Source organism: Solanum verrucosum, unplaced genomic scaffold (assembly GCF_900185275.1).
Source record: "Solanum verrucosum unplaced genomic scaffold, falcon-dt-bn FXZP01000022.1, whole genome shotgun sequence".
Classification (NCBI taxonomy): domain Eukaryota; kingdom Viridiplantae; phylum Streptophyta; class Magnoliopsida; order Solanales; family Solanaceae; genus Solanum; species Solanum verrucosum.
The window spans coordinates 381,586-403,360 of record NW_026020086.1 but is presented as its reverse complement, the minus strand read 5'-3'; the positions used below and the strand labels follow the sequence as shown (position 1 = coordinate 403,360).

At 34.3% G+C, this 21,775-nt stretch overlaps 2 protein-coding genes across 3 annotated transcripts; both read left to right on the top strand.

Moving 5' to 3' along the window:
* The first annotated feature begins 1,997 nt into the window (after positions 1-1,997).
* LOC125824293 (ABC transporter E family member 2) lies at positions 1,998-8,637 on the top strand. 2 transcript variants are annotated; one of them, XM_049503641.1, is made up of 12 exons: positions 1,998-2,339; positions 4,199-4,284; positions 4,371-4,468; positions 4,555-4,672; positions 4,750-4,839; positions 5,517-5,821; positions 5,907-6,102; positions 6,174-6,359; positions 6,458-6,727; positions 7,755-8,000; positions 8,213-8,341; positions 8,418-8,637. In XM_049503641.1, exons 1-11 carry the CDS (start codon positions 2,237-2,239, stop codon positions 8,330-8,332), a joined length of 1,818 nt encoding a protein of 605 aa, XP_049359598.1. In that variant the 5' UTR covers positions 1,998-2,236; the 3' UTR covers positions 8,333-8,341; positions 8,418-8,637. The 2 variants fall into 2 exon arrangements, with proteins under 2 accessions (XP_049359598.1, XP_049359597.1); XM_049503640.1 differs by having other exon boundaries at positions 2,036-2,116; positions 2,202-2,339; positions 8,213-8,637.
* Positions 8,638-11,667: 3,030 nt separating this feature from the next.
* On the top strand, positions 11,668-21,477 carry LOC125824461 (mitochondrial outer membrane protein porin 4). The gene is made up of 7 exons (XM_049503840.1): positions 11,668-11,790; positions 13,158-13,238; positions 14,737-14,804; positions 16,333-16,443; positions 16,605-16,691; positions 17,801-18,009; positions 20,895-21,477. The coding sequence occupies exons 2-7, from the start codon at positions 13,190-13,192 to the stop codon at positions 21,199-21,201; spliced, it is 831 nt and encodes a 276-aa protein (XP_049359797.1). The 5' UTR covers positions 11,668-11,790; positions 13,158-13,189; the 3' UTR covers positions 21,202-21,477.
* Positions 21,478-21,775: the final 298 nt, after the last annotated feature.

Sequence of the window (21,775 nt, the reverse complement as noted above, 5' to 3'; positions counted from 1 at the left end):
TAGGGTAGTCGAATTCAAATACATTAATTAAGCTTCTTATGAAGTTTGTTCCATTCCTCAAAGTTTTCTTCCCTATTTCATGGAGCTAAATCTTCACTATAAGTCATAGTGATCTTGTAATTATGGCAATTTCTTTTTGCTATTTCGGTGACTTTTTTTTAACTCTGTTTAAAATTTCAGCAAAGATAATTGAAAAATAATCTTTTCTTTTGTCCCTTTCTATAGATTTCTTCATATAAATAAAGAATTTTGATTTTGATTTCAATGCGACATTACTACTCTTGCACCTTTCATTCCACAACTCATAACGCTGTTGAAATGGCTGAATTCATTATATTTGGTTCTTTAGTAAATAAAACTTTAATTTCTATGTTTTTTTTTTCTATAGGGGAGCCGAATTCAAATACATTAATTAAATTTCTTATGAAGTGTGTTTCTTTCCTCAAAGTTTTCTTCCTCAAATTTCATGAAGCTTAATTAGTGATTCATGTTTCTATAGCAATTTCTATTTGCTATTTTGGTGATTTTTTTGAACTCTGTTAAAAATTTTAGTGGGGATAATTGAAAATTTATCCTCTCTTTTGTCCCTTTATATAGGTTTTTTCATATACCTTTTGGGAAAATTGCTTGTGGGTTGTGCTATATTTGATAGCACACAACAACAAATATGGAACCAATGATGATGTTTGTTAAAAGAACTAAATAGATTGCTCTCTTGTTTGCCACAATTAGTATATTATTTTGATTGTTTTTTCTTATGTACAAACAATTCGTATGTCATTGCACTATTCCTAGAATATTAGTATAGACAAAATCAGTCCACTTCTTTTGTTGCAAGTTAAGTAGTTTATCATATTTCTTCGTCTTTTCTTTTTGGGCATAATAAGAGATCCAATTTTATTGAAACTAACAAATGTCCAAAATACACTATAACGAAAATAATTTTTATCGGCAATAAATATGCAAATTAACAAAGTGTGCTAGAGCCTTTACTGACATTAATTAATTGTCATTAGATTCAATGTTGTTGTAAATTTTAGGGACATTTATAGAGAGCAACAATTGCCTCTAAAAATGCATATTTAGCGATAATTAAGCTATTAATTGCTGTTAAAGATCATTTTTACTGTAGTGATAACTCTTTATTTCGATTAAGTTTTTTGTTTTATTTTATAAAAGTAACAACTCTTTCTTTTGGATTATTTTAATTAAATTGTGAACTGTAAACTTGGATATAGTATGATAGACTATCTTTTTGAAAAATATGTTAAGCAACATGCCTTTTTCTTCTTGATTACTAGGAAAGTAAGGTTGCCTTTATTATTATTTGTGGATTTTTGCGAGTTCAAGTGCTCACAAAATTATGCCGTGAGATTTTAATATGTTATGTGTCAAAATTCTGATTTAGAATATCCAGTTGTGAACAGTTCCATTCAGATGTCACCTATTGCTTGGTTGATAATTGTGTTAATTCTTTGTATCTACATACTATAACCATAACAATAACTATGATTCAATTCCAAATAAGTTGGGGCCGGTGATATGAAACATAAGCAATAATAATGACTATTCTAAGACAATGAAGAAAAACATTTATGATACTAACAGTTTTAGGGTCATTTTTAACCTATACATGATACATCATACTATAATAAAATCAGATCGATGAAGGTTCATAAGAAAGGAGTTGAAGGTCTTCTATTTGAGTTTATTTAATTATGTTCTTGTATGGACGTGATGTTCCACTTTGGGAGTGTTGTTGTTCGAGGCTTTTTGATTTCTTCTTTAACGTTAGATGTTGTTCTTTATAACTTTTTGGAATTTAGCAAATTTTATTACTTCTGACCAACTATTTTTATAAACGTCAGAGGAACGCTTTGCCTTAAGATAAAATGTTCTTTAACAATGTAGTGTATGTATTGAAGATATGAATATTACCGAATGATCATATGTAAGCTTAATAAAATAGTTCCGGGTAATTTACCTAGTATACATTATAAATAAAAATTAAGAAAAATATAAAGTATTGATATCGGCGGCTATCCCCAGCGTTGTTAGGGCTGAAGTGTCCATTACAGCCGTGCCACCCACACTCCTCTCCTTTCTCTCTCTTAGGGTATAATTTTTCCTTTCTCTCTCTAACAAATCTGCAATTTTCCCATTCAATTTCAATATTTTTTCATTTTTTGGGTGAAATTTAGGGATTTGGGATTCAGATCGGTGAAATAGAGACATCATGTCGGATAGATTGACGCGTATCGCCATCGTTAGCGCCGACAAGTGCAAGCCGAAGAAGTGCCGCCAAGAATGCAAGAAGAGCTGCCCAGTTGTTAAAACTGGTATAATCTTCGATTTCCTTATGCCAAATCTTTGTTTTTGGTTTGTTGTGAAAATTTTCAGATTTATTTGTGCTAAAATTTGTCTTTTTTTTGTTTAGTTTGTGTATTTTGGGCTATTAATATAACAAGATTGTGTTTTTCTATGTGAATTTATAGGTTAAAGTTGTATCATGTATGTCTTTTTTAACCCCCTCCCTAGGAACTTCCAAGTTTTACTTCGTTGGTGAGTCGAATGCACAACCTTAAGGTTAGAGGTTTTAGCCTTACATAATAAGATGTAGTAGCTACACTATACAAATCAAGTGATACAATATTTATAAACAACCCATTAACACATTCGAGCCATATTGGCAACATGTAAGCTATTAGGTGAGGATCGGATCCTTTTTATACATATGTACCTTTCTACTTTTCCCCCGTTTTAACGGCCACAAGTTAAGCATATAATGGACATATACTATCTGAGCAACCCCTCTTGTCTGTATCATGTATTATGTCTATTGGTATTTTCAACAACATGTTTATCCATTTAATGTTTTGAGCTTTGAATGATTGAGTAAAGAAGGGGATATATTTACTACTCTTAAGGAGTATATGATTGATATGAGCTATTGGGCTTAAAAGGAGGTTTTGTGTTGGAAGTTGATGACATTTTAACTAGTATTTCTGATTTTTAAGTATATATTGTCGTCTGGACTATAGATTTTAGCTTTATGTGTATAATGAATTCAGCCTAGTGGAGCGGACAGTTCTGTTAATACGTTCAGTGAATTCTGTGGTCTTTTGGTATTTTATTTAACCTTTATTCTTGAATTTTGCCTATATCTATTATTATATCTATAAATGAATAGAAAGTAGATGTCCTACCATGTAGTTTTCTGTGGATAGGCATGCATTACAATTGCCCCTAAATACCAATAAACCTAGAAAAAAAAGGTAAAAAGAAACAAGGGCGCTGAAAAGCTTCCTCTGTTACTTTGAGGTTGTGCTGGAGTCATTGTAGGGAAAGTAGAATGTGGCTGCAAAGACTTGGCAAGGTAGAGTTTTCATCATGGCAAGGTAGCTACGGATGGAATCTCCTTGTTGTTTGTGAGGACGAGGATAAAATGGCTTTTTTAACCAAGGGGTTGTATTTCCTGATGTGCAGTAGCAGAAATATTAGGTCTCAGGAAAAACAGGAGTAAGAATTTTGGTGTATTGGGTCTTTATAGGTATGCACAAGATCAACCATGGCTATATGGGCGAAATTCCAAATGAACCTACTGTTCACCATCTATTCATTATTATTGTAACAGAGAAAAAATAGACTATTATGTTGGGTGGTAAACTGTTCTTTATTTCTTCATTTAATTCATTCTTTCTTGATAATTGAAGTATTAATAGGGGGGCGAGGCTCTCTGAATCAATGTGTTTTGTTGAAGAATAGAACAGAGGAAGCATGTGTCCGTTTAGATTATACCACAGCTTATAGGGATCAAGGTTTAGTCCTTGTTCTTACATTTACACTAGGTTCTTTTTAGTTGAATTAAATACGTTTACATCATTTAGGGATGCATGTAAGATAAGAGAACTTCTGATTACGGAAAGTTATCTAGAATTTGAATGAAATGGGTCAAAGTGGAGTGGGGTTGTGGAAGTCTCATGTAGTCGACCCCTATTTAGGACTGAGATGTAGTTGTGTTTCAATCCTTGGGATCGAGGTGTAGTTGATTGACTGACAAATCAAATAATCAATTTATGGAGTATGTATAACTGATTGTAGTATTACTTCGTATATCAGGGAAATATGTTTGCGTATTTTCATTATATGGTAACGTTAAGATATGTCTTCTTCAGTCAATTATGCTTTCGTTTTGCAGGTAAGTTATGTATAGAGGTCACTGTAGGCTCGAAGATTGCTTTCATCTCAGAAGAGCTGTGTATTGGATGTGGTATTTGTGTAAAGGTTTGTATATATCGCAAATGTGGGGATACATTTTGCTGCAGATTGATCATTATGCTGGCTGACTGATAATTTATTTGTTAATACAGAAATGCCCATTTGAAGCAATTCAGATCATCAATCTGCCAAAAGATCTAGATAAGGATACAACCCATCGTTATGGTCCCAACACTTTCAAATTGCACAGGTCTGTTTAAGCTGCAGCTCTTCTTGAGAAGTCTTTTGCTAATCAAATATCTGTTTATAAAGTTATTTCTTGAAACATTGTTGCAGGTTACCTGTCCCTAGGCCAGGACAGGTTCTTGGTCTGGTTGGCACAAATGGAATTGGAAAGTCAACTGCCCTAAAAGTTTTGGCTGGAAAATTGAAACCAAACTTGGGGCGCTTCACAGTACTACTCTTTTGCCATCACTAGTCAATTCATGTCCATACAACTTGCTTATGCTTTCTTTAATCCTTCTGTGGCAGAACCCTCCTGATTGGCAAGAAATCTTGACTCACTTTCGAGGATCCGAACTGCAGAACTACTTCACTCGCATTCTGGAAGATAACTTAAAGGTGACTTCTGATTAAGTGTTTCAGCTCTCCTAAATGTCCCGTCTTTTGAGTTGGTTTCTTTGTGTGTATCACTCACCTTTGGATATACATAATGCCTCTTGCTCCTTTTAATCGGGGGGGGGGGGGGTACCAGCGTAATGTTTGAATAAACAAAACATTTACAGCACAATGGATTTAGTTGTCTGACTGGGAGAGCATTGTAACTCTCCAGAAAAGGTTTTTCTTTTTCTGTACCATTGTGATTGGTCAAATCATTACTAGTTATTCACCTAACTCTATGTCGTAACTATACCTCTTATGATTTTCGATTGTAGTACGGCAGTGTCCGTAACTTGTGTAGAATTCTGGCATATCCTTTTTTCTACTAGGAGCAGCAAGACCACCCGCTACATCTGAATAAAATATTCAGTAGGCCATTGCCGTTCCGAGTAATTAAGGATACTCAACTGCTCCAAGATAATGATTGAATGCATCATTCAAAGAATTGTTGAGCAACTTAAATTTTAAAATTCATCACCCCATTCTACGTCAAGATATTTTTTTTTCTTACTAGTTACCTTATTTTTAAAAAAAAGATGTATTTTTTTCTTTACCTCGTTATTTGTTGCGTCTAATCACCTTTGCTCTTGACCATGTAGTATTTTACTCATTTGTAATTTGAACCTTTCTTCAAACAGGCAATTATCAAGCCTCAGTATGTCGATCATATTCCAAAGGCAGTTCAAGGAAACGTTGGACAAGTGCTTGACCAAAAAGATGAGAGAGACGTGAAGGAAAAACTCTGTGTTGATCTAGAGCTGAATCAGGTTTTGGATCGTAATGTAGGTGATCTATCTGGTGGAGAGCTTCAGAGGTTTGCTATTGCTGTTGTTGCAATACAAAATGCAGAGATATACATGTTTGATGAGCCTTCAAGTTACCTTGATGTGAAGCAAAGGCTTAAAGCTGCCCAAGTTGTCAGATCCTTGCTTCGACCAAATAGGTTCTAGTCCATTCTCTTCTGACTTTTCAACAATCAAGAATTTTATTTATTAGTCCGCATACTGAAATGATCTTCAATGTTTCAGCTATGTCATCGTTGTGGAGCATGATCTTAGTGTGCTTGATTATTTGTCGGATTTCATTTGCTGCTTATATGGGAAGCCTGGTGCATATGGAGTTGTGACCCTACCCTTCTCAGTCAGGGAAGGAATTAATATATTTTTGGCTGGGTTTGTGCCTACAGAAAATCTACGTTTCCGTGACGAGTCTCTTACTTTTAAGGTAGGACTCAGATTTTTGTATTACCCACATGTCATGGCAAAAATATTATCTGAACGATAACATTTTCTTAGGTTGCTGAGACCCCACAAGAGGCTGCTGAGGAAATTGAATCATATGCACGTTACAAATATCCAACCATGACAAAGACTCAGGGTAATTTCAAGCTTAAGGTTGCCGAGGGTGAATTTACTGATTCACAGATTGTTGTGATGCTTGGTGAGAATGGGACTGGGAAGACTACCTTCATTCGCATGCTGGTATGTTTGTTTCACAAATACGTCATGTCTGAAATTGCTGCTGTTTACAGTCTTCTGTGTTACAATGACTCTTCCACTTGTGTTTCTGTATACTGCAGGCTGGTCTATTAAAGCCTGACGTGGTGGAAGGATCTGATATTGACATACCAGAGTTCAATGTTTCATACAAGCCCCAGAAAATTAGTCCAAAATTTCAATCCACTGTGAGGCATTTGCTACATCAAAAAATACGTGATTCTTATCAACACCCCCAGTTTTGTTCAGATGTGATGAAGCCTCTCCAAATTGAGCAATTGATGGACCAAGAAGTTGTGAATCTTTCTGGTGGTGAGTTGCAAAGAGTTGCCTTAGCCCTGTGCCTTGGAAAGGTAATTTTCTCCCATTCTGTAGAACTGCTGCTTTGGTTGTTTTGTACATTGATCTGGTAGATGTCTTGGTCCAATCAAACATGATCTTTTTTTTTTTTTTTTGAAAAACTGGTAATGTTGTATTCCTCAGCATTAAGGTATGCGGGGAGACCTCAAAAAAGGTGGCAACAAGCTAAAACAAGAAAGTAGTTATAGTAATCCTAAAAGATCTACCAACTGTTCAACATTTTGTATACAATGTTCTGTACACCAAAAGTAGAAAATTGCAGTAGTCTGCCTTCTTTTTTCTTTTTTTGGCTCTCTATGACAGATACTGGGCCTCTTTTTCCGTTAGTATTTTTTTTTTTTTTTTTTCCTTCTCTTTATTTTACTTTATTGTATCCTACTTTTGCGGAATGGCCTTGCAAATGTTAGCTATCCTAATTTGGATATATTAGAGGTGGAGCTGTAACAGCCTTGTTAATGTGTTTTTCTGTATTTTGCAGTACCTTCTTGGTACTCTATTAATGAAATTTCCTCAAGTTAGCTCTTATTGCAATGTAAAGGTATCTGATCCAACAATGCAAATGGTCTCTCCATCTGTTTGTTTGATGCTTTAACATTTTTTTTAAGGTTGTTTTTATTTCTTCCCTAGTGTAGGGTGTCATGTTGAGGGTTTTGCCAAGTTAATTGACAAAACCAGCTAGAAATTTCTATTTGCATCGTGGGTTGCGTTGGGTAGTTAATATCCGTATTGCATCTTGCTGCTTCTCTGCCTCCATTTTGTTATTTATAAATAAGTCTAACCATGTGCTATAATATCATTGAAAATCTGTGTTTCTTACTGCACAGTTATAAACATGTTGCAAAAAATATGTTTTATCACGTTACTCTAAAGCCATTTAGATAGGGGTACTATTTATAGTGAAGGGTAGATGAAGAGCCAAGTTTGTCTGCAATGGAATCATATGAAGACTATTGCACTCATGTTTACTCTAGTGATGTATTTATAAATTGTAACCTAACTTACTCACTTAACTCCGTGCAGCCCGCTGATATATATCTGATCGATGAGCCAAGTGCCTATCTTGATTCTGAGCAACGTATTGTAGCTTCTAAAGTCATCAAGAGATTCATTCTTCACGCAAAGAAGACTGCATTTGTTGTAGAGCATGACTTTATAATGGCAACTTACCTGGCAGATAGAGTCATTGTATATGAGGGGACGCCTTCCATAGATTGTGTTGCAAATGCACCTCAATCACTGTTGACTGGAATGAACTTATTTTTATCAGTAAGCCTTCTGCATATATCTTGCGTCATTACTTAAAAAGTTCTCTTACTAACATATTCATTACTCCAAGATTTATCTCGTCGTGTAGCACATATTTTCTCAATCAAAACAAATGTTGTTTAGACTTACTGCACTAGCTTTTATATTCTGATCTGATATGTTGATTGGATTCGTGTTCTTATTGATGTGTGTGCTATCCAAATTGTGTGCAGCATCTGAACATTACATTTCGAAGGGACCCAACTAATTTCCGTCCAAGGATCAACAAACTGGAATCAACCAAGGATAGGGAGCAGAAGTCAGCTGGATCTTATTATTACTTGGATGATTAACCAGAACAGGTTGTGCATCCGTGATCCTTGCGTACCTCTTTTAATTGGCACCTTGATGTTAACAGAAGCTCCACTCTTCCCTTAGGTGCTAATCGATGATCACGAGCAGCCTCTGGGCATTTTTATACCATAGACGTCTGACGTGATTATTAAGAGGTTAACGTCTGAGCAAACAGATGATTGGATATCAGCAGAATGCCTTTTGTTTCGTCGTTGATTTAGTAATTATTACTGGTATTATGTACTCATAAATGTAGTTTTGTTCACCAATTTTGACAGCAGATGGAGTAGTTGATTTCTCTTTTTGTATGTTTTATCTTTGGCACATGAATGAGTCATTTGATTGGGTTGATGAAAACTGGAGTGACATTTATGCAGTATGCCACAGTTTATTTTTTATTCTCTCATTGGGCTAAGTTATTTAAGCGTTTGGTGGTTGCTCAAGAGCTTTTTATTTTTATTTTTTAAACGTTAGTTGTTTTTTCTCCAAAAACTTCCTTCATTCACAATTAAAGGTTGGGTGTACAAAACCGAACCGAAAACCGAACCAAACTGCAAATCGAGTCAACCCGAAAAAAACCCGATTAGTGGTTTGGTTTGACTTGGTTTGGTTTTGAAAAAAAAAAACCCGACTATATTAGGGCTGGTTTGGTTTTAACTAAAAAAAATCAACTCGAGACCAAACCAATTTGACATTATATATATACATAATCTAATTTTAATTTCCTTTAATATTTAGTCATGTAACTAATACTTATTAAACTTAATTTTAGCATGATTTAGTACTTTTAAATTATGATCATTTTCATTATGACTTGTTAATTTGCAATATTTGTTTTACGCGATTTCATTATTATTATTTTTGTTGGATATTTTAGTGTCATTAATCATATCATATTGTATTATATTTTTAAGAAACATCTTAAATAGTTGTATTTTGGTAGGACTAAAGAAATATTTGAAATACAAGTAAATTATATGTTTGTATGAATACTTTACCGGAAAAACTCGAAACAACCCGAAAAAACCCGAGGTTGAAAAATCCGAGTTTTATTGGTTTGATTTGGTTTATAAATTTAAAAATCCGACACAAATGATTTGGTTTGATATTTGAAAAACCCGAACCAACCCGGCCATGTACACCCCTAACTAAAGGTGTACATAAGTTGGGTTGGTTTGGGTTTTTCAATAAATCAAATCAATGGGTTATGCACTTATAAGTTGTGGTTAACAAAAGATTATGGTGTCAAAGAATTGTGGATTCAATGGTTTGGAATATAATATAATGATGGTCTTGGTTCAGCCATATAAAACTGGTTTTGATCCAAGTTGATCAAATTCTTGGTCCTTTTCTGCATCACATAGTTGGATGCTGACTTTCTCAGGTATCTGATTCATTATTAGGTGTTACATGCAATAATAGAAGTTGATTGAATTGACTTCTAGAAATTAAAGAGTTCGAGATTCTTTTTCTGCATCACATGTTATGTATATTACTGGATTTTGGTGCGTCTAGATACGTCCGAATACATTTATTTCAGGATACATCAGTGAAATTTGTTCTAGATACATTGTATTCAAATGGATTCGCATGTATCTAGGGTACATAACAAATCTTGCTCGTCTTCCTTGCCTCTCTCCCATCTCGCTTGCCACTCTCTTATGTATTTGGTATCTGAGATATATAACAAAGTCTCATTCGCCTTCCTCCCTATCTCGCTCGCCTCTCTTCCTATTTTAGTGTTTATGGTAACAAAAATACATGTATCTAAGTGTATCTTTCTCAATATATAGTAAAAAAAACTCATAATTAGTGGTAAAATACGTAATATTTTGAAAGTTAGTATATATGAGAGTGAAGTCTGTCTAATCAAGGCGTATGCAGATGCCCTCTCCTGTAATTATGTTTAGTAGTGTTGTATTTTCAAAAGAATTTTTAGAGAAAATGACCAAAAGCCCCCCCAATCTATAGCTGGATTCCCAACTACACACTCATACTTTACGGGGGTCCTATTATCCCCCTGAACATTTTTTTTTACTAATTTTCTCAGCCTTATTTGCTGACGTATCCACATAAACCAGATATAATTAAATGTTTGTTTACACGCGCTGCCACATAATGATTGGACCCCAGAACCCACGAATTTCCTTTAATCTTTTCATTTTCCTCTTTCTTTCTCTAAACCATAACCTTTTTTCGATCTAACCAAATTCACCCCCATTCTCTTTGATCTGAGATTTCGTTCCAATCGAAAATTTTTGGGGAAGGTTGGGGAAGGTTCGGTTAGCTTTTTTCGTTTGTTGGGTCGAAGTTTTCTCTAAGTAAAGGTTAGTTCTTTTAGTTCTTTACTAGCGATTTTGAACGATATTGATTATTGTGTTTGATTAGGGTTATGAAATTGACAAAAAAATGAAGAGCAATAACTGGGTTTTGGTATAATAGCATTCCATTGAAGAATTTTTTTGAACCATAACTATGAAATCAGAGAAATTACAAGCCCTAAAGCTTCAAGCTTTTTCGAAATTGAAACTACAATTGAATGCTTTGACAAGTAAATTCAAGTTTTAAGCTGATTTGGGAAAGAATGAAGGAATATACCGTTGGAGATCTGTCAACTATTAGAAGAATTGAGAAAAAAAGGAAGAAAAAGAGAGTTTGATTTTGGGAGAGATGAGATTATACCATTGGAGATTTAATATAGCTGATTTGGACTCACATGTGTAGTTTTCTTCATCTTTTAACGTTTTATTTTTTGTTCTTACGCGCCTAAGGGAGTTGGTCTCACCTTCTTGGACATGTCAGCAAATAAGGGTGAAAAAATTAGTAAAAAAAAAATGTTCAGGGGGGTAATAGGACCCCCGTAAAGTATGAGTGTGTAGTTGGGAATCCGGCTATAGGTTGGGGGGCTTTTGGTCATTTTCTCGAATTTTTAAATATAGATGTGTGAACCCACATTCGAAGAAATAATGATTGAGTTCACCTCTTTAAGTGATGTTAGAAATTTGATTCTTGTATATATCTTGTTTTATTTTTCTTTCTATTAATTTTGGACCTATAATTTTATAATTTTAATGATTTTTATTGATAAGAACCTAGATATCAATTAAATTTATATCTTAGATCCACTTTTTCGTAATAGTGCACCCATGATCTCAAAATTCTAAATACGCCAATCTAATTATGTTGTGTTTCCAATAAATTATTGTACATTATAATTTAAAACTATATTTTATAAATAATATTATAATTTGGTGTCTTTCTAAAAACACAATATGGGCTCATTCATCATATTAGACCCAAGCCCAAGGTCCAAATATGAGGAAATGATAAATGACAAATCTACCCCTCAGGTATTGAAGAGACAGAGTTAAGAGGTTTAAGCTAAGGTTCAGTCATTTTCTTCTGCGCACCCCAAATCTCGACGGCGATTTCTGGGTCTCTGTCGAGAATCAAAAAGGTTAGCGAAAACCCATTTCTCTCTCTCTGTTTTTGGGTTTTTTTTTTTTTTTTTTTTTGGTTTCAAAGATTTAAGTTTTTATTTGATACTTACTGTTAATCTTGAAAATTGAATTTTTTTTAATCCAATGGTTCTATACAAAATCTGTTAGTTGTATTTGATTGTTTTGTGTGTGGGTTGAGGTGGGTTGGTGTTAGTTTTAGGTTTTGTTTGGTTGATTGATAGTTGATTGCATTGACTTCTAATAGGGGTCTTACTGTTTTGATGCTTTTTGGTTGTGAAATGATTGAAAATACACTTATTTAGTGATATAACGAAAATGGGGTTTATAGGAGATAATCTTGTTTGAAGTTTTACTAGTAATGTCTATGTACTTGTTCTGGAAAGGAAGAAAAATGTATGGAGTTTGAATTGGGGGTTTAATTAGATTGCTTTTTGTGTAATAGTAGCTTATATAGTCAAAGATATGTATTAGGCCTATAGAATTTGTGGGGTTGGGTTTCAGTTATGGTTTTCCTTGGATTGCATTGACTTCCAATAGATATTACTGTTTTGATGCATTTAGGTAGTCGAATAATTGAAATGCCGCTTATAGTAATATCAACAAAATGGGGTTTACATTAGACAATCTTGTTTGAAGTTTCACTAGTAATAGTTTCAATGTACTTGTTCTGGAAAGGAAGAAAAATATATGGAGATTGGGATTAATATGTCTGTTTGTGTAATATTATGCTTAGATAGTCAAAAAAATATATATTAGGCTTATAATATTCATGGGGAAATTGATACCAAGATAGACATTGCTGACCGTGGAGAAGTATTTGTGAATTTGAAACCTATGAGGTACTTAAAGAAATTTCAATTCCTTCTATCAATTTAGAGAAAAGAAAAGAAATGAAATTTCAATTTTATGATATTATAACTCAATTTTTCATGTCAGGCCCGAAGTTGCTTGCAAGTTTAAATATGTTAAGTGTTGTTAAAATTGGAACAGAATAATTTCATTTTGTGTTCTTTTGGATACCTTGTGATTCTGTTTTCATCGAGAACGAGCTTGTATATGGTTTATTTTTGTAGATATTCTCTTAGGATTGTTCTGCTTGTGAACGAGCAAGGGCATACAACTAGTTGAAGGAAGGCCGTATTAGTGAGATTAGAAAACAGAGAAATAATTTCACTTAATTTGTTAATGGTCCAAATTTGTCTACTGCAAATGCAAAACTTCATGTTGCTTGATTTTGGTTATGGTTTATGCATAATGGGAGAAAAACTGTATTTCTTCCATAACTAATTGTATGCTTCACTTAACTAACTGTGTTTCTTTCGATCATGTGGGCATAACTAATCGTATGCTAATTGTTTATCAGTATTGATCAGGGTGATTTCATTTGAAGAAGAGATGGAGCAGAGCCCAGCACCATTTTCCGAAATCGGCAGGCGGGCAAGAGGTAATGATTCACCATCAATTTAATGAGTACTGATGCTTCTGATACTTATTAGGAAGGTAAAATGAAGTATAGGAAAACATTCATGTACTAATACATTTATTAAACTTGATCTTCTTGGAAGAACGAAGCAATTTCTCCTTTCTAACTGTTTAGGTAATTGAACCTGTCAAAAGTCAGCCAGCACAAACTAAGTACCCTACCATGCAGGAGGGTTCTCTAGATTTTAGCCCCATGATATTGTATATTTAGGGTCTCATAATCAATTCCCAGCGGAAGCAATAATACTAGGTGATTTCTTTCCATCTGCCCAAGCCTTGGTGGCTAGAGCTTACGTGGCATGGTTTGCTAAATTCAAGTTCTTTCTGCATATGAGCTGATGTGGGAGATAGTAGGTACCTCGTGGAATCAGTCAAGGTGGGCACTAGCTAGTCCGGATGCCACGGTTATATAAAGGAGATACTGTCTATTTTCTGTTTGGAACTTAACATTTACTGGAGAGTTTCCAAGTGTATACCAGTACCATTGTTGAGCCAATTCACATCAATGTTTTGGCGCTTTGGTCTTACCAACTCTACACAATCTCCTCTTGGAAGCAGTTACATGTTACCTCCCCTATTAAATATGTGATTGTAGTGGATAAGTTATAACAGATGTATTAACACTATTTATCAAGAGTACAGTAAGTTTTTTCTTATGTAGGTTTTCTATTGTCTGGTATACTATTTGTATATGGGTGAGTCTGGCCCAAGCATCAACACAATTTATTTACCTTATAAAAAAATCAAGAGTATATAGTAAGTTTGTTATATAACATAGAATATCTCATGAGCTTTTAACAGTTGTTCGTAATGAGTTGGACAGAAAATTTTCATGTAATATGTGCTTTTGAGAAGATTTTGTGCTCAAGTACTCATTAAAAGGGAAAAGGGAAAAGGGAAGACTTTATGCTCAACCCAGTGTACATATTGCACTTTCACCATCACTAAAAAATATGCCAAATATATATATATATAAAGTATGCCGGTTTATAGGCCTTTCAAGCTAGGTTTGCTCAAACTCGCCTCCCAAACTTGTTGAAATAGGTTATACCAAGCCTTGAATAAGAGTAAGTCAGGCTGAAGGAGCTTGCTTCAGGTCACTGCGAAGCTGTGCATAGATTGCAGCAGGGCGAGCGGAGCTCAAACTTTAACCAGCTTGATTATATAGCCTGCAATAGCCTATTTGTTTCATACTGATTTCTTCCACTTAGATTGTTATAACAACTTAACTAGGTGAAGTATATAGTTTTGAATTTTGACTGTTCGATTACCATCAAAATTCCTTGAATAGATTTCTATTTGGTGAGCATCATATTAAGACTCATCTAAAGATCTAGTCATTTAACAATTTTGACAACTTTTATCCATCTCTTAATATAATCTTCTCTGGAGGAGAGCTTGTATTTTTTTGGCCATATGTGAATATTCTAATGGTCTGTGAAATGGTCACATTCATGCAGATCTACTGACCAAAGACTACAATTATGATCAGAAGTTCACCTTCTCTATTCCGAGCTCTAGTGGGGTGGTACTAGCTTATTCTCTCATTTACTGTTTCTCATTTAGATTATTTAAGCTGTTGAGTCTTCTATTTGGGATTCATAAGGCTGCCAAACTTTTCCACTTGCACACATTGTTGTAGTTTATTTATTATATTGATATTGGATAAATATGTACTTTAAGTTACAAAATCATTTGTTCATTCTGAAATATATTATTCTGTGTCTTCAAGTCTGGTATCTGTCCTTTGTACTAGATTTTTTTTTATGAAAAAGGTGTTTGGGCCAATTTGCACACCTCGACTTTTCCACTGAGTACCTGTTACCATAAAAGTATAGGGTATTCTGCCCATCAAGGCTTGAGCTGATGGGATAAAATCACCTAGTGCTGCCATTCTAGCAGTACCGGGTTAACAAATTACACCCCATCTGAACATGTAAGGCCCTTTTTCTGAGAAAGGAGAATAGGATGAAATAAAATAAAGCAAAATAGAAAGAAAAGAATCTAACTATGTGCACCTATACACACCCACACGCTGACACACAAGTTTTCTGTCAAATTTATATGAGGTTTTGAAAATTCTATATTTTTACAACATTGTTAAGGGATACTAACTTTATTCCTAATAGCCTAATTTTCAGGTAAGACATCCTTTATTCCACATGTGGCTGACACAGTTGTAATTGCTGTATTTGCAATTTGATAATTAAAGTCAATTCATATTAAAACCTTGTCACATCCACGTCTATATATATTTATTTTTGTTCCTGAAGTACATGCAAGGCTTGTAAGAACTTAATTTGGTTGTGAAAATTAATAATCCACTATTTTCCCTTTTGAGGGTACAAATAAAGGTGTTCTTACTGTTGTTCTTGTACTGTGTCCGAGTACTAGTTTTATAGGATGATCATTCTTTTTTTAATTTATTTATTGAGAAGGATTTCCGTAACATTATTCAGTGGCTAGAGCTTACGTAAAGTTCGGTTTACAACTCTAGGAAATCCTTGGAGAATGAAATATAAATGGTAGAAAGATGTTCATAAGAACATTTGTGTTCTTGATTCTTTAGAAAATGTACTTGCATCTTCCTTTGGTTTTGGGAGAAATGGAAATTGTCCTCTACTTTAGCCATGATTGACGACTTTACCCTGTTATATAGTTTGCAAGGAAAAGAGGTATTAGGACCTCACCTGATCTTAGCTTACATTGTCTAAAATAACAGTTTGCATTTGCTAATATCTCTTGATTCCGCTTGATTATGGTGTTCCATTAAGTATATCCCTTGAAATTGATCTAGAAATGTTTCATATCTTGCATAAGTTTGCAATTTCTTTGAAAGTGACGTTGGTGAATTCTTTGGCAATCATACATGGTATGCTTTCATTTATTGTGACTATAGAACCTTTCCGAAATCCCAACAGATGGTGCTGGTGTGCTGTAAAATCTGATGTTTCTGACGTTTATCATTGCTATTTAATGTGCAACTTTTTCTGTATTCTATTAATTTAGAGTTATATCTGAATCCGATCCTAACTTCTGTCATTTTCTCATATTAGGGAATAACAGCTACTGGTGTGAAGAAAGATCAAATTTTTATTGGTGATATAAGTACTCAATATAAGCTCGGAAGTACAGTTGTTGATATCAAAGTTGATACCTATTCCAATGTAAGAGCAGATTCCCTGTCACTTAGACCAGCAATTGCTTCATTTGCTTGTCCTCTTGATAATCTAATTTGTGATCCTGAGATATATTTAAACTCTTGGGTCTCTTATTAGCAAGTGCAACAAATTTCTTACGTGATGTTTATATGTTATCTTATATGCAGGTCTCAACAAAAGTTACACTGGTTGACGTTTTCCGATCCACAAAAGTGTCCTTAGGCTTCAACATACCTGATCACAAGTCTGGCAAGGTAAATTGTTGTGCTTTCTCAAGTTCTGGTCAAAAGAATCTCTGGTCTGTCTGATGCACATCAACACATGTATGAGCCAAAGAATTAAATTAGTGCGTGTCATGCTACCACAGATATTATGGGCGAAGAGACAAATTAGAGGATAAAAGATAGCTCATTTTTAAATTGATTATTTCCAGTTATGTCTTTGTTTCATTGATGGTACTGGTACAGGCAGATAATGATTTGTGAGTGATTAGTTGTTCACAGTGAACTAACTGAAACTTGGTGAGAGCGTCACTGGCTGCTAAGTGAACTATAATTAATGTGCTACCTACTAAGTATTATTCTTAAAAAGCTTTCTGTGGATACAAGTAATTCGTATAGGTCGATATCATATGTTATCACCAATTACATTTTCACCCTATTCCATAGCATCCTCTTTTCCTTGGGTGTCATCATCTCAGCTAATGTTAATTACATCATGCGGCGCAAATGTTGAACCTTAGAGTTGGGCACATGGACTTGAAACATTTAATGTCTGTTGCACTTTTTCATTAATTTATTTTTACTTCAATTCTGACTAGTTTTTGGGGGATAATGTGCTAATTCCAGACTCCTTTATTCACACACAACTCAAAATTTAAAATCTTATGAAAGATACACTTGTGAAGGACGGGTCTATTTGTTAAGTTGTCTTTGAAAATGGGAGCCGATGCTTTACTTTTTATCCCGATGGGCATGCGCTTAGTGAAGACAATTTGTGGGTCATCTAGATTACTGGTTCTATTATTTTCAATATTCAGATGATGCTAATGTGAAGTTGTGAACAGTATAAAAATCTCAGTTTATTTCTATTACAATCTCTTTTTCAGCAGATAAGTGGAGTGGAAAGAAAGTAATTGAACCTATCGTGTCAATTAGAGGAGCAAGTTCTACCTACCATAAAATAGTGTCTAAACAATATCTAAATTTCGATAGAACTACCTTACCTCATTAGGGAAAAACAGTGTGACATGTTTTTTCCAATGTCCTATGATTTCAAGCTGTTTTTAAGTAGGAACAATCTGTATGTTATTTGGTTTGTGAATTCAATATCAATCTCTGAATCATTTATTTTGTATTTTCAGCTTGATGTTCAGTACCTTCATCAGCATGCTGCCATCAATTCCAGTATTGGCTTAAATCCCTCCCCTCTCTTGGAGCTCTCGGCTGCTATTGGCAGCAAGGATTTAGCCCTTGGTGGTGAAATAGGATTTAATACTGCTTCATCTTCTTTTACCAAGTGCAATGCTGGAATTAGTTTTAACAAACCGGATTTTTCTGCTGCACTTATGTTGTAAGTATTCATATGTTGTTTTCTGCTTAGTATACTCTTGGTGCTTCTGAGTTCTTCAAATGTTTTCCTGTTAGCTAAGTAAAGGTGAGATGGTCAATCCAACTATGCAACATGCAGTTATATGCTTTTTATTTATTATGTCAAAATGTTGTGCTGACTATTGAAGTGTAGTTGTCAATTTCTGTCTGCCCCACTCTATTTGTTTCATCATTTATTTCCAAGATGTTTTGACTTTTAGCTTTAACTGTTGAAGTCTTGGTGCACCACCATTATCAGAAATAAAAATAAGTTTTACATCTGTAATCTACTAGTCTGACTATGAATAAATCTTTACATTTTTTGATATTAAAAAATGTAGTTTTCTGGACATTCTTAAGGGAAGGAAAAGAATGGAGAGAAATCTTGTGTGAGGGAATGCATGTAGTACTAGTTTTAGGAAAACATTAACTTGCTGTTTGGTTTAAACTACATAAATTTTCCAACCAAATTTTCATCAATTTGAAAGTTAAAGAAGTATATCAGAAACCAGTCTTTCTACCCCACAAAGTTAGGACCTTAGGGGTAATGTCCGCATACACCCCACCCTCCCCAGACCTCACTTGTGACACTGGGTATGTTGCTGTTTAAAAGTTAAAGAAGTGATGTTGTTGCTGAAGCTCTGCAAAATTCAACTAGAATTATTTGAGAAAAATTCTGCCAGAGTTAATGGACGCAAATATAATCTCTAGAAAGAACATGCCAGTAATGTCTATTTTTTTTGCAGCATATGTTCAAAGCGAAGTCTTCAAGGGGTGAAAATAGGCAGTCAAAAGGAAACTAGGTTATCTTTCGAATTTCATTAGTTGGAATCCCAGATCTGAGATATAGTCTCTTTATGCTCTATCTTTAAAAGGGCATAGATATAGTTGGTAAATAGATAGGTTGAAAGTTTAGAAGTGATATGAAGAAATTGTTAGTGATTAGTATTAAGAAATTAAAACTTCGGTACAAGATACTAGCTTCAAAAAACATAAAACAACTTATTTTGATACTTTACCTTGTAAAAAAACAAATACTAACTACTTTTCATCTAAATCAAGAAAAAATTAATGGGTTTTAAGTTGATTATCATGATTTTATTTCATATATTTTGCTTAATTATAGATATTTCAATTCTTTCTTCAAGTAGTTATGGTTTGTGTCTATAGTAATTTTTCTTTGCATCATGCCCATGTATACACATACATATATGAATTGAAATAGCGAAATATGGTCATTGAGGGTTCATATAGCCGACCAACTTGTTTGGAACTGGTGTAGTTGTTTGCTCACAAATGGCCAAATAAGTTCTTAGCGCTTTATGCTTTTAACCTAAGTTGTGTGTGGACTCTTCACTTTTGATGCCGCACCCGTGTCGGATTCTCCAAAATACACTACAGTTGGAGAATCCGACACACACATGTTGACATTTTGAAACTTTTGGGGAAGCCACTATGACATGAATTACCATAACTTGCCTCAATCCCAAACTAGTTGAGGAAGCAACCATGACATGAATTACAAAAACTTCTATTTCTGAAAGGTGTTTTCCTGTTGAAACAAGTACATTTAAAAGATTGTGTACTTACTGAGTAGCGGACTTTTTGTTAAAAACATGTAAAATCACATGTTGAAATCTGGAGTCCCGAGCTAAAAGGGAAGATTCTGTCGCAAAAATGCCATAAGGGCAAACAAATTCAGAAAAAAACCAAATGCGCATGGCCTCACACACCTTGCCCTTTGTCTCTTAATGGCCATCAAGTAAACGTCAAAGGCAAGGTGCATGATCCCACACACTTTATAAGGCGCAGGGGCCCTTGCGCCTTACGCCTTACGCCTTATTGGTGGGCCCCAAAGGAAACCACAAATTTTACCCTAGTTAGGAAATAACTAGGGAAGGTTGAAGAAAAAACAAAAGAAAAGTCAAAACAACAATGAAAACATTTTCTTTATTCCATTTTGGTTAAAGTATTTAGAACAAAATCAGTAATTGTATTTTCCAAAAAATACATTTTGACATAATAGTTTTCCATATTAAGAACAACTTTTTTTTTAAAAAAAAATTCCTTTATTGGCTGTTTATGTGAACATTTTATATAATCAAATTGCCCTTTCTCTCTTCCTTTCTCCCCGTGTTTCCCTTCTCTTTCTCTGTCTATATTTTTCTCCTCCCAACTCTTTTTCCTACATTTATAAAAATACTACGTCACTTGATTTGAAGAGACAAAGAAATTGATGATACTTGAGTTTAATATCAGAAAATTTACTTTGGATATCACATACTCTATTTAATTTATTTATCTTGTTTCTTTTACTAATATAAATTATTTTAAATATATTTACTCATTAGGTGTATTTCAATCTGTTGTGGTCATGTCATTTTCCTAGTTTACTCAGTTTTCTGGTGACTGATCAAAGGTAGAGCAGTGAGCACCAAAAGGAAAGGAAATATTAAAAGTATTTGATTTGGGGGAGGGGGGGGGGGGGTCTTTGGGAAAGAAGGGAAGGTGTGGGGAGATGTGCCTTACCCTTTTGGCTCCGGACTGTTGAAATCTGCATGTCTGGGATATAGCTCTCTATATATGGTGCTTTGCAATGAGGGTTTGTAATTGGAACTTAATTCCATTCTCATTTGTTTCTTGAGCTCATAAAAAGTTGGTCAAGATTAAGTGTATGACCGAGAATGCATACGATGGCTGAAACACTTCAATTTTTATTTTCCTAATTGATGATGTACATCAGCTTTATTCATTCTGTCAAAAGCAAAGTTCATTGAAGATTTAGCATGTCCTTTCTGCATAATACATGGAAAATTTAATTCACACATCTCAAGTATCTATTCTGCTCTTTTGTTGCTATCCATGTAGAACGGATAGGGGACAAGCTGTGAAGGCATCATATGTACACTCGGTAGATCCAGCAAATGGAACTGAAGTCGGTGCAGAGATGATACACAGATTATCTACCTACGAGAACAGCTTCAGCATCGGGAGTGCTCACAAAGTTGACCCATTAACATCATTGAAAACTAGATTTTCTGACAATGGGAAAGTTGCAATGCTTTGCCAGCGGGAATGGAGGCCAAAGTCGCTTATTACTTTCTCAGCCGAGTATGACACGAAGGCAAAGAATTCAGTACCCAAGTTGGGTCTTGCCCTTGCTTTGAAGCCATAAAAAACTGCAATCTCTCTAATTCAACCAGTTTTACTTTGGTAGCTTGACTTTGTTAAAATTCTTTCAAAAGGCCTCAAGTGTTGCCCTTTACATCTTACATCATTTTTTTGTTTGTTAAGATTCATATAATGATGATAAATTTGAAAGAATATGTTGTTACAGTAGCATTGTTGCATAAACCTTTTCAGGGTTTACTGACTTTCTATTACCTTGAAACTATTGATACATGTATTTTTTGGAGAATGAAATATTTCTGATGCTTCGCGTTTTTCGCAACATTTTGTTGAGCTTAATCTTGCTTCCAACTTCTTATGATGTAGATTTTTGTGTAACATGAACTATTTACTCTTTAATTTGCTGGAGAAAATTTAGGTGATGAGTAATATAAAATCAAGTTAACTTCATATTCAACTATATGGTTGTATTTTTGGTTGATAATGATGTATGGTTGGTTATGATAGAAATGAACTTTGTAGTTAACGTCCATAATGACATATGGTGATATTTGGTGAACGCTTCAACTAGCTTCACATTAAATTTATGGCCGGTAATGTTTTTGAGCTGATGGTCTATT

Bases quoted from the DNA above. Each gene is read 5' to 3' on its own strand.
- LOC125824461 (XM_049503840.1), top strand. From the start codon at position 13,190: ATGGAGCAGAGCCCAGCACCATTTTCCGAAATCGGCAGGCGGGCAAGA. The intron at 16,444-16,604 runs GTAAGAGCAGAT...TCTTATATGCAG, and splicing joins AAGTTGATACCTATTCCAAT to GTCTCAACAAAAGTTACACT. The intron at 18,010-20,894 runs GTAAGTATTCAT...CTATCCATGTAG, and splicing joins TTTTCTGCTGCACTTATGTT to AACGGATAGGGGACAAGCTG.
- LOC125824293 (XM_049503641.1), top strand. From the start codon at position 2,237: ATGTCGGATAGATTGACGCGTATCGCCATCGTTAGCGCCGACAAGTGC. The intron at 2,340-4,198 runs GTATAATCTTCG...TTCGTTTTGCAG, and splicing joins CTGCCCAGTTGTTAAAACTG to GTAAGTTATGTATAGAGGTC. The intron at 8,001-8,212 runs GTAAGCCTTCTG...AATTGTGTGCAG, and splicing joins GAATGAACTTATTTTTATCA to CATCTGAACATTACATTTCG.